Raw genomic sequence first — 11,559 nt, forward strand, 5'->3', positions numbered from 1 at the left:
CATTTTGTTGACGTCTTCTTGACATGTTATCATGTGGTTGACATGTTGCTGACATATTTACATATTGCTAACATGTTGACGTCTTGTTGTCATGTAGTCGACATGTTGTTCGCATATTTACATATTGTTGACATCCTGTTGTCATGTAGTTGACATGTTATTGACATATTTACATATTGCTGACATGTTGATTTCTTGTTGTCATGTAGTTGACATTTTGTCATTTTGTTGACGTCTTGTTGACATGTTTTCATGTGGTTGACATGTTGCTGACATATTTACATATTGTTGACGTGTTGACGTCCTGTTGTCAAGTAGTTGACATGTTGTTATTATGTTGTTGACATATTGTTGACATGTGGACATCTTCTTGACATGTTATAATGTTTTGACATGTTGGTGACATGTACATGTTGTGGATGTGTTGACGTCTGGTTGTCATGTAGTTCATGTGTTGTTGTCATGTTATTAACATGTTGTTGACATATTTACATATTGTTGACATGTTGATGTCCTGTGGTCAAGTAGTTGACATTTTGTTGACGTCTTCTTGACATGTTATCATGTGGTTGACATGTTGCTGACATATTTACATATTGCTAACATGTTGACGTCTTGTTGTCATGTAGTCGACATGTTGTTCGCATATTTACATATTGTTGACATCCTGTTGTCATGTAGTTGACATGTTATTGACATATTTACATATTGCTGACATGTTGATTTCTTGTTGTCATGTAGTTGACATTTTGTCATTTTGTTGACGTCTTGTTGACATGTTTTCATGTGGTTGACATGTTGCTGACATATTTACATATTGTTGACGTGTTGACGTCCTGTTGTCAAGTAGTTGACATGTTGTTATTATGTTGTTGACATATTGTTGACATGTGGACATCTTCTTGACATGTTATAATGTTTTGACATGTTGGTGACATGTACATGTTGTGGATGTGTTGACGTCTGGTTGTCATGTAGTTCATGTGTTGTTGTCATGTTATTAACATGTTGTTGACATATTTACATATTGTTGACATGTTGATGTCCTGTGGTCAAGTAGTTGACATTTTGTTGACGTCTTCTTGACATGTTATCATGTGGTTGACATGTTGCTGACATATTTACATATTGCTGACATGTTGACTTCCGGTTGTCATGTAGTTCATATGTTGTAGTCATGTTGTTAACGTGTTGTCGACGTGTTGTTTATGTGTTGTTGTCATATAGTTGATACATTATTGACATGTTGTTGACATATTTACATATTGTTGACATGTTGATGTCCTGTGGTCAAGTAGTTGACATTTTGTTGACGTCTTCTTGACATGTTATCATGTGGTTGACATGTTGCTGACATATTTACATATTGCTGACATGTTGATGTCCGGTTGTCATGTAGTTCATATGTTGTAGTCATGTTGTTAACGTGTTGTCGACATGTTGTTTATGTGTTGTTGTCATATAGTTGATACATTATTGACATGTTGTTGACATATTTACATATTGTGGATGTGTTGACGTCTTGTTGTCTTTTAGTTGATATGTTGTTGACGTGTTATTGTTTGCCTCTTTTCCTGCAGAATCTGTCCAATGAGGAGCAGGTGGTGGTGATCCATGCCAGGACGGTGCTCACTCTGGCAGAGAAGGTAACAAACCCACCTGTGGTCTGTACTGTGAAGCAGGAAGTGAGGTCAGCAGGTAACTCCAGGTTTTCAGGACCACGACGGTAGTTCACTTCATACTGGGGGGAGATCGCAGGAGGGCGGGCCCCCCTATCCTGTTGGCTGCAAGAAATGTCAAAGCTATTTCGCTGTGCTTTTGTAGACTGATGTCATCCTCCAGAGACTGAAGATCTGAAGCCTGGTACTTTAAGATGTGACAGTCAGCCTGCTCACGGCTTTGAGTCTGGTTTATCTACAGTGTTTTATTCACACAGCCGCTGCAGCTGAAAGAATCAGGCTAAAACACGCCGTAAGAGCGCGTCGCTGCTGATTGGGTAACGTCTGAACGTCTAGAAGCTGCCTTTTTACTTCAATAAGTCTCATTTCACTCTAAGCAAGGCTCATTAAACACCTGTGCATGGGGGTCCACGAAGGGTTCTGGTTCTGCGTCTGGCCCACAGGTGGAAAAACACTGTTGCTGTCAGTTGAGGATGGAACATGAGTGATGTCACTTCCTGCCACCCTTTCTAACACTGTTGTCTGTCTCATCCTGTCTGTCTCTACCTGTCTGTCTTGTCAGTGGTTGGAGTCCATCGAGGTGACGAAGTCGGCTCTGCAGCAGAAGATGTTGGACATTGAGAGCGAGAAGGTAAAAAACGAACTGTATCTGCACCAGACGCTGCCGCCTGATGGCTTCTGTGACATTTATGCCTTGTCATTTTACCTTTAATAAGTATTCCCGTCAGATGGAGACCAAGGCACACACTAGGTGTGGAAACCAACGCCATGGACAGGCATCATTCACCTGTAGATCACTTTTTGAGAGGAAAGACTTGCCATTCACTTTAGGTTAGCAGCATAAGCTAACAGGAAGTGGCAGAGTCAGGTGACTTTTCAACTGGTGGATGATTTTCTGAAGAATGTGGTCACACTGTATAGATGTTATACACCTGCTAACACCTTTGATTGGTCAGGTCACCTCCAGGTGTGAACCACCGATGTTCTGCTACACCTTCATAAACACCAGTTTGTATTGGACCAGGTAGGATATCCAACAAGTCCTCCAACCTAAACAGCAACATAGGTTGTTTATCCATGCCTCCCAAAAAGACACGTGTGCATCAACTATGTTATGTCACATGACAGTAAATATGAGGTTAATGTTGTGAAATGGTCACAGTTTGGTTAGGTTTAGACAACAAAAACTACTTGGTTGGGTTTAGGAAAAACACGGTTTGGGTCAAAGTAAGTAAATTACAGAAGTCATGTGACGGAAGTCAGTCACGCTATTTAAGTTAAAACTTATAATAAGTCAACATTTACTTCACACGGGACTCGGACGCTGCTCTCCTGTTCAGGGTTTGACCCATCCGACCACCCCATCCTGCCTCCTTATGTGGACTTTCTTACTATTTTCAGTTTACAGGTTTATTTACCCTTTATTTATGATTTACGATTTGATGATTTATGATAACAGTCCAAATAAAAGGCAAGGTAGACCAAACACAGGGGTAAATCCAACAAAGGCAAGGCAAGCCAACACAAGGGAATCCAGAGAAAACAGACCACTAGGCAGAACACTCAACATTTGGGACACACCACACACACAAGCAGGCAGAGTAATCAGTCACAGGTGATACACATAAGCAATCACGGCAAACAGGAAAGCTAGCTGTCCAAAGCTGGACAAAAACACCCACACCAGTGATTACAAAATAAAATAGGAAGTAAAGCTACCAAATATATAGAAGGATATAAGTAACTAAATACAACAGAGAACAAGGAAGCAATGATCAATTAACAAAACCTAAGCAAGAACACAGAGGCAATGAGTTAAACAGGAATGGATACGCTCGTCAATAACATGCTGCACAACCAACTTCTATTGTCGTCTTTTTGGCGAGGACAGTCTCGGGATATCATATACAGATTACACATTAATGTCAGGCAGAGATGGGAAGATGTTTCCGCTGTGTATTCATTCTTCACATGTGGAAACTTTGTGAACTTTAAAAAATGTCTGAGCTCGATGAGGATTTCTCATCAAGTCTTTTCTTGTTCAACAAGTCACACAGAAAACACAAAAACATTGTTGAACAAGTTCCACTTTTACATTGAACCAACAGAAAGGTATCATCAGCGTAACAGTGGAAATGAATTATATTTCACATTGGAACATTTTGATGAAGCATAATTCAAGAAACTTCCTTCTGAAAGATTTTAACCATGTGAGAACCAGGCCAGAGACACCAGAGCAGTTTTCAAGACGATCAGTATGAGTATGCTGTGATCAGTGGTATCAAAACCGCACTGAGGTCCAGAATCTGAATCCATGTTAAGCAGAAGATCTGTTCCCACTTCAGGCAGCGCAGTTTCAGTGGAGTGAGTGAGAAAGTTCACACAGACTGCTGTTACTGATGTGGGCGGAGAGATGCTAAGACACAACTCTTACTAATCCTTCTTTAAAGACCTGAAGGTTAGAGGCTGGTCTTCAGTTACTGACAGGTCCTGGATCAAAGTGTAGAGGTTTAACCCCAGCAGTCTGAAAACTAGTTGGGATGCTGCCAGTACACTCATTACCGCACTGATTCCCAGTAAGTGACCTCTGACCTCTGTGTTGTTTTCTAGGATCTGTTCAGTAAACAGAAAGGTTACCTGGATGAAGAGCTGGACTACAGGAAGCAGTCAATGGATCAGGCTCATAAGGTCAGTGTGACACAATAAGCAAGAGGTAATGAGCTCTAGAGGCGAGTGGCGTCATGACGAAAACAACTCTTCCTGTGTTGCTAAGGCTGCACAGCCCAACAACAGATATCCTGATCCCGGGATGACCGGCTTTAGGAAGTCTAGATCGGCATAATAGCAAGTCATCATTACAGGCCAGGAAATCTTCGTGGTCCCTGAACTCTCATTCCCTCCTCATCCTTCTCTGCAGTGCAGGAGCAGCCTTCACACATCAACACGGATGAGTGTCAGGCAGTATTTATGTTTACAGCGGTTACACCAATGACAGCCTGGCACACAGCACCTATTCTTTTCTTTTCAAACACTGATAAAAACTAAAATCGTACTGGGTGATGTATGCACAGTGTTCGATATTAAACCTACTGAAGCTCTGTTCTAGACTGCTTTAATGCTATTTGATGTAATCTGGGACTTCTTGGGGAATTTGATGGTGAGCAGCGCTGCTCAGGAATCTGGCTTGAACCCAAAAGCAGACTGGAGACGAAGATGAAGTGGTTTATTTAATAAACACAGAGTAGCATGAATATTAGAGAGCAAGTGGGGCTGTGTGAGCTGGCAAACTGTGGTGGCCCAGAGGCCTGTACCACGAAGCGGGGTACCTGGCTTATCCAGGTAACTTCAGGAGTAACATCATCACGTCAGGTGTAACGTCCTGATAAACCCGCACTACGAAAGGTGGACACGTGTAAACCGAGGTCTGTTGCCATGGCAATTGACGCTGCATCTCTAAAGTGCTCCCAGCAGGTTTTGTTGGTGGTTATCTCGAGGTTACCCTGCACGTGGACTACACACCACATCTGTACTCAGTGTTGCTGATGAGAAGCAGGATCTTAATCTACACCACTTGATCAAATATGTTTAGATTTCATGCCGACTTGTTCCTCTGAGCTGCAGCTGAAATGAAGTTATTTCCGTTCAGACAGCGAGCCCTGCAGCCGAACTGGGATTTCAGAGAGGAGATCTTAATTAACTAACGGGACCGTTTCTGAGATGGAGCCCATCTGTCGGCTATAACTGAATTCTCCCGAGTGTTGTCACATATTTAGATTGACGAAGTTACGTGTCCAAAAAATACAGAGCCAGGGTCGGGAGAAAAAAATCCTAGATGAAAGTGTCAAATTTACAAGAACAAAACTCGGAAATTCCCTGAAATTAAAGTCACAAAAAAATCAGAAATCGCTCCAATCCACGACAAAGTCTCTGAGGTGCATGATGGTGACTGTGGGTTGAGCTCACTGCTAAATCTGATTGCAAAGTCTAATATAACTTTCCAGTGTGTGCATACTACACGGCAGACGTGTGTGTGATGTTGCAGCCTTGCAAAGTGAAGGTTCTCTCATAAATGTGTGATATTCAAGTTTTTTACTTGTAGATTAATCTTGGAAATTAACCTCCTTTTTACAGTGGACCTTATGTGCAGCTGGACCTTTACATCTTAATCATATTACACATAAAAGAAGAGCCCAAAAAATTCATCACAGAGATTTGAACTACAATAAGAACACTGTGAAGACAATTAGGCTACCAATTCACTCCATGCGATGCCAACAAGCCTCCCTGGCTTTGTCGGCCGCCACGATATTAGATTTAACCGTTGTCTTTACATTCATCATTTCCTGACACCACCAACGTGCGTTCCTCTGGAGAAATACGGAGCATGCGCCGTTGCGAAAAAAGTCTACATGCACGGCTGAACGCGTCGCTTTTATGCGAACGCGCACCAAGTCCAATTAAGTTAACACGGACTCAACTAACCAACGTCTGATCCACCGTCGTAGTTTAACTGCAGTGTAGGAGGTCAGTTTGTTACCCTGAGTTTGCCCGATAACCCCGAGTTAACTCTGAGGAGGTTGAACTCCCTTCTACAGGCCACAGGAGTCTCACAAAACAGACATTTATTTACTTATTATTTTTAAATTAAAATCAAACCTCTTTCTTTATAATTCACTCTTTATTTTGTTATAGCAACATCACCTTTACTGTCTGTACCTCTGTGTGGATATTGTGTAGGCTGCCTCTCTCTCTCTCTCTCTCTCGGCCGCCCACCCTGAATCATGGTTCTGCTCGAGGTTTCTGCCTCTTAAAGGAAGTTTTTCCTTGCCTCTGTCTCCTAGTGCTGCTCTTGGTGGGAACTGTTGGGCTTCTGTAAATATCATCACAGAGTGCGGTCTAGACCTGCTCTTTATGAAAAGTGCTGTGAGATAACTGTTGTTGTGATTTGGCGCTATATCAATAAAACTGAATTGAATTGAATTTCTAGTGAACATTTTTATTCCTGTGATTAATCTGTAGTTTCCTTCCCCCGCCCCCTCTTTCCTCTCTCCTTACCTCCAGCCTCGGTCAAAGAAGCGTCGCCCGACGTTCCGCCGCCTGTTGAAGACAAGCGGCGTGAAGCTGGAGAATAAACTGAAGAACCGTCAGCTGAAGCAGCAGAACGTTGCCAAGAAGCAGCGTAAAGAGCAGAAGAAGCTGAGACAGGCGGTGAAGGATGCCGCCATCAGGATGCCCCGCCCGCTGGAGACGTACAGGAAGAGACCCGGTGAGGGGAGGGGCGAATACATCAGTTAAAAAATTAGCCTTGTTAGTGTTTTTGTGTCCTAAAGTTAGTCCTGTTTCCCGTTTAGATACGGAAACAACAACAAGTGGACTTTGTCTCCCATAATGCATTGCTGATTTCTCTCTGAATGTCTCTGACAGAGGAAGAGGAGGATGAGGAGTTTCTGGAGAATCTGCCGACAGACATGATCGAGGACGAGGATCTGCAGCAGATGACCGCCATGGCGCGACACGCCTCCTTCATCACCAGAGACCTGTCATCATGGTAACGCCCACCACAACACTTACACACCTGAAATGTCTAAATATACGAAACAAACGCACACTGACTGAGGCGTGTTTGTTTTGTGCGGTGGCGTGTCTAAGCGGGCCGGTGCACGGCGGGAAGAAGCGGAGCTCGGAGGTGGTTCGGAGTTACGAGAAGGTTCCCAGGAAGATGGCGAGGACGGAGGAGAAGGAGGTCATCCACCTGCTGCCTATCAAAGACAAGACGGGAGTCATCCCGCAGAGCGTGGAGAGAGGTACGCACTGTCCATCCAGCGACTGATCAGCTGACCCATCTGATCGCGTCAGAAGTGTAAACGTCACTTCTGTTTGTTTGTAGTTGTCAAAAAGCAGCCGGAGGAAGAAGATGAGGAAGAGGATGCAGCTGACCAGCCGCAGGAGTTTGAAAACGGTATGCATGACCTCTGACCCTGAAACCTGCTCTCCAGATGAATCCAGGTTGTGCAAACTTGAATTATTGATCTTTGATACAAAGTGCCTTCCATGAAAGGTTCTGATATCTTGAGCTTAAAAGCTGCTAAACAAAGAACCAGTCGGCCGATGGTCTGCTTTTCTTACTGTTAGATGTAGTTTAGACACTATTTCACACCAGCAGCGGAATACTGCTGTCACTGAATTTGAAGAGTTTTTGATAAAGTGGTCGATTTATCAAGATAGAGCTGAGTTGAAACTTTGCTCCGACGGTTCTGGAGATGCGAGTTCCCGCTAGGACAGGCGGCATAAATCAAATCGAGCTGGGCAATAAAACAATAACAATAATGATTGTGATACAACAAAATAACACGTGTTCACTAAAGGTTTGATTTAAATTATTTGAGTCATGAACAAATCAGCATTTCAGCCTTCGTATCGGCAGCGTGGCGGCACACACTTTGTGGTTATTAGGTTTCACAACTGGAGACGATGCGTGCACCGTCACACACAGTGAGCAACAGCACATGACATGTAAAAATAAAATGTAACTCGGGGTTTGGTGATATTTTATTAAAGAGGTGGTATTCTGCTCATTTTTAGGGTCAAGATCTTAGAGGTTGTACCAGAGCAGGTTTACATGGTTTCATTTTTCTCATACTGCACATTGCTGCAGCTCCTCTTCTCACCCTGTGTGCTGTTCGCTCCGCTCTTGAGCTACAGAGTGATGCATCTTACTTGTACAAAATCTTTGTTGGAGTTGCACATGCGCAGTTCCCAGGTAAGGACTACAAGCCAATCAGAAGCAGAGAAGGGCGGGTCGTAACAAACAAGGTAGTGTGATCCAAATCAAAGCCGCTTCAGACTGCGACCGTAACCTAGCAACCACACATCATTGTTCCACATCTTACCATAAACCACTACAGAAATCACCAGATTTCAACTCAATTTATCATAAAAATCGGCCAAACAATTTGGACGTTTGCTCAGAAAGCTTTCACATCAGGTGTGACGTTAGCATTATAGCTTAACTTTAGCTGTGTTAGCCAACGTTTACAACAACTCCGCACTTGAACAGTCTGTGAAGTTACATGGCCGTGAGTTGCATCGTCTTTTAGGACTAAACGTTGAACTGTTGCCGGTGTTCTCTGATCTGACGATCTTTGCTGCCTTGCCAAAAAATGCTACCATAGCGCAAATCGATAGACTCGACTCTACTCGGCCCTGCTGCGTTTTCTATTGCAGATAGTACCCAGAGATAGTACGTAGCTTGTCGTCATAGCGACGCCACCGCAATGTAATGTTCAGTGCGACACACACAGCTTTCTCTTTTTTAAGTTAAAACGTTTGAACGTTCCTCAGAATGTAAAGACAGATAAGCGGTATGAAAAGCTTCCAGCTGTGTTTTCCTCTGCCGTTGTTGCTGCAGCGGTCTGTGTGACGGCGGGAGCGGAGGGCTCGGTGAGCGGGCGGGCGGCCGGCCTCACGCGCTCCTCCCGCGGGTCACAGCAGGCTTCAACCCGCCGCCACAACTCCGACAATATTCAAGCACATTTCTGTTCCGCCATCACTTCTCGTAAAACTGTCAATATTCAAAATCTACACAGCCGATTTCACCTCAAAACTTCTCAGAAGTGGATTTAGTGATGAAATTCTATACAAAAACTGTAAAATATAAAACTTCCTGTTGCTGGCCTCTGTCTGTCGCAGCAATGATGATGCAATGAATAGTGAATATTCTCTCTGACCAATCAGCAGTCTGTCCTGTTTTCACGTTACATTTTAGTGTCGCTCAGCTCGACTGGAACCTCGACGGAGGTGACGTGGTATGAAAAAAAAAAAAAAAAAAAAGTACCTGGAAACAGGTACAGGTCCAACATTTCTACAATGGAAAACCAAACAAGTCGAGTGGAGCCAAAGGGCCCCAGACTAGCTTGGTTTGAGGGCCTGACCCCCTAGCCTCTTGGCAAGCTTTATGACGCGTTTTCATCTTGACCTCACAGTGAAGGAAGTGAAGGGCTGGAGCAGTTTTCTGTGGGAGGTGGGAACTCCCTTTGGGCTTTTTCACTTTGCAAACCTGTTACATGCACAAAAAAGGAATATAACTCAATAAAGGAGAGGGAGAAAGCCAAAAAGCAGAATACAGCCTCTTTAAGTAAATGTTTTCAGGTGTGTTCAGTTCAGACATCTGTCTGTTTGTGAAACACTTCGCCGTGAGCGCAGCAGGAAGTGTTCACCTGTGGGTGTCCTTCAGGAAATACTCACCGCAGACTGCAGGATCTCCAGCAGTCTCAGGGTCCAGTTACAGATGGGAAACAGTATTTTCTATGAGCACCACATCACTGACTTCTTATCTATCGTCCATATGGACTGAACAGGTGCACCATTTTCACACAAAATTGACCTCTCTGCCTCTCCGAACCTGTGTATCTAACCTGTAACGTGTCCTCCGAGCAGAGGGGGAGCCGGAGAGCGCTGCAGCGCTGACAGCAGAGCAGAGAGAGAAGCTCAGACTTCACAAGATCAACCAGAGGAAACTGTCCATCGCCAGCCTGGGATCATCCATCATCTCAGACCCGTACAGCAACGTAAGACCTGACCGCTGATCTGGGATCTGAACCACATATACTGTTCATTGCATTTACTCATTTAGCTGAAGCTTCTATCCAAAGCGGCTCACGGCTGCTGTCAGAGGTCTCACTCCTCTGAGCAGCGAGGGTGGAGAGACCTGCTCAGGGACGCATAGGCGGACGGGTCACAGTGGGGATCGAACCCGGGTCACCAGAGGCATGTGTCTTATCCACTGCACCATCAAATGCTTAACATGTGTGCGTGTGTGCGTGCGCAGATGAAGCGTGTGAAGGAGCTGCGTGGGATGCTGATGGAGTCTGACCCGTGTGTGGCGGTGACGGTCAGGAAGCTGGTCATGGTTTCTCTGATGGAGATCTTTAAAGACATCACGCCAAGCTACAGGATACGACCTCTGACCCCCGCTGAGAAGGCCGCCAAGGTAACCTGCGTGTGCGTGTTCATCACCTCATCTGGTTGCAGATATAAGACGGGTGGAAAAATGAATTTCTCAGAATCAGAAATCCTCCAATTGTTTCTAACCCTGAGACCCGTCGGCCCGGACCCGGGACCTGTTGGTCTTGTGTTTGATGGTTCTGGTGTGTTTGGCTGTTGTGCAGGTGAAGAAGGAGACTCAGCAGCTCAGAGAGTTTGAAGAAGTGTTGGTGAGTCAGTACAAGTTCTACCTGGAGGACCTGGAGCAGACCATCAAAGGTACACAACCTCAGCAACACACACACACACACACACAGACGGACACGTGAGATGCAGGAACCATGTCGGTGTGTTTCCCTCCATCTGCAGACTGGAAGCAGCAGAAGAAGAAGCGCAGCCAGGCTGTGGGCTTCCAGTCATACCTCGGCTTGGCCGAAGTTGCCGTTCGTTGCCTGTGTGAGTTGCTGCTCGCGCTGCCGCACTTCAACTTCCACAACAACATCATCGTCGCCCTCGTCCCGCTGATGAACGACCCCGTCCACAAGGTGAGACACGGTGTCGGCTACGTGTTGTGACGCGTTCAGGTTTCAGCTGCGCGTTGTGACGCGTTCAGGCGTCTGTGTGTTTTTCAGGTGTCAGCTGCGTGTTGTGACGCGTTCAGGCGTCTGTGTGTTTTTCAGGTGTCAGCTGCGTGTTGTGACGCGTTCAGGAAGCTCTTCCAGCAGGACAAAGAGGGCGGGGCTTCGCTGGCCACCGTGCGCGTCATCTCTGGCCTCATCAAGAGCCTCAACTACAATGTCAAGCCTGAGGTAGCAAATCAAACACACCCAAAGAGCATGTTGAACCCCAACCAAACACCACCTGACCTGCCCCCCCCCCCCCCCGGGGCTGAGGAAGC

At 45.1% G+C, this 11,559-nt stretch overlaps 2 protein-coding genes across 2 annotated transcripts in view; both read left to right on the forward strand.

Moving 5' to 3' along the window:
* The window catches only part of LOC123966952 (janus kinase and microtubule-interacting protein 3-like), a 13,772-nt gene extending 9,251 nt beyond the window's left edge, over window positions 1-4,521 (forward strand). Inside the window, exons 5-8 of the mRNA XM_046043029.1 lie at window positions 1,581-1,646; window positions 2,242-2,310; window positions 4,290-4,367; window positions 4,453-4,521. Of these exons, the coding sequence (XP_045898985.1) occupies window positions 1,581-1,646; window positions 2,242-2,310; window positions 4,290-4,367; window positions 4,453-4,521 (282 nt within the window). The remainder of the gene's footprint in view (window positions 1-1,580; window positions 1,647-2,241; window positions 2,311-4,289; window positions 4,368-4,452) is intronic.
* A 404-nt stretch (window positions 4,522-4,925) lies between these two features.
* The window catches only part of noc3l (NOC3-like DNA replication regulator), an 11,544-nt gene continuing 4,910 nt past the window's right edge, over window positions 4,926-11,559 (forward strand). Inside the window, exons 1-10 of the mRNA XM_046043028.1 lie at window positions 4,926-5,018; window positions 6,699-6,945; window positions 7,104-7,227; window positions 7,329-7,483; window positions 7,567-7,638; window positions 10,116-10,246; window positions 10,507-10,668; window positions 10,847-10,940; window positions 11,031-11,206; window positions 11,342-11,470. Coding sequence (XP_045898984.1) covers window positions 4,926-5,018; window positions 6,699-6,945; window positions 7,104-7,227; window positions 7,329-7,483; window positions 7,567-7,638; window positions 10,116-10,246; window positions 10,507-10,668; window positions 10,847-10,940; window positions 11,031-11,206; window positions 11,342-11,470 — 1,383 coding nt within the window. The remainder of the gene's footprint in view (window positions 5,019-6,698; window positions 6,946-7,103; window positions 7,228-7,328; window positions 7,484-7,566; window positions 7,639-10,115; window positions 10,247-10,506; window positions 10,669-10,846; window positions 10,941-11,030; window positions 11,207-11,341; window positions 11,471-11,559) is intronic.

The sequence above is a fragment of the Micropterus dolomieu genome, unplaced genomic scaffold, assembly GCF_021292245.1.
Source record: "Micropterus dolomieu isolate WLL.071019.BEF.003 ecotype Adirondacks unplaced genomic scaffold, ASM2129224v1 contig_14622, whole genome shotgun sequence".
NCBI lineage: Eukaryota > Metazoa > Chordata > Actinopteri > Centrarchiformes > Centrarchidae > Micropterus > Micropterus dolomieu.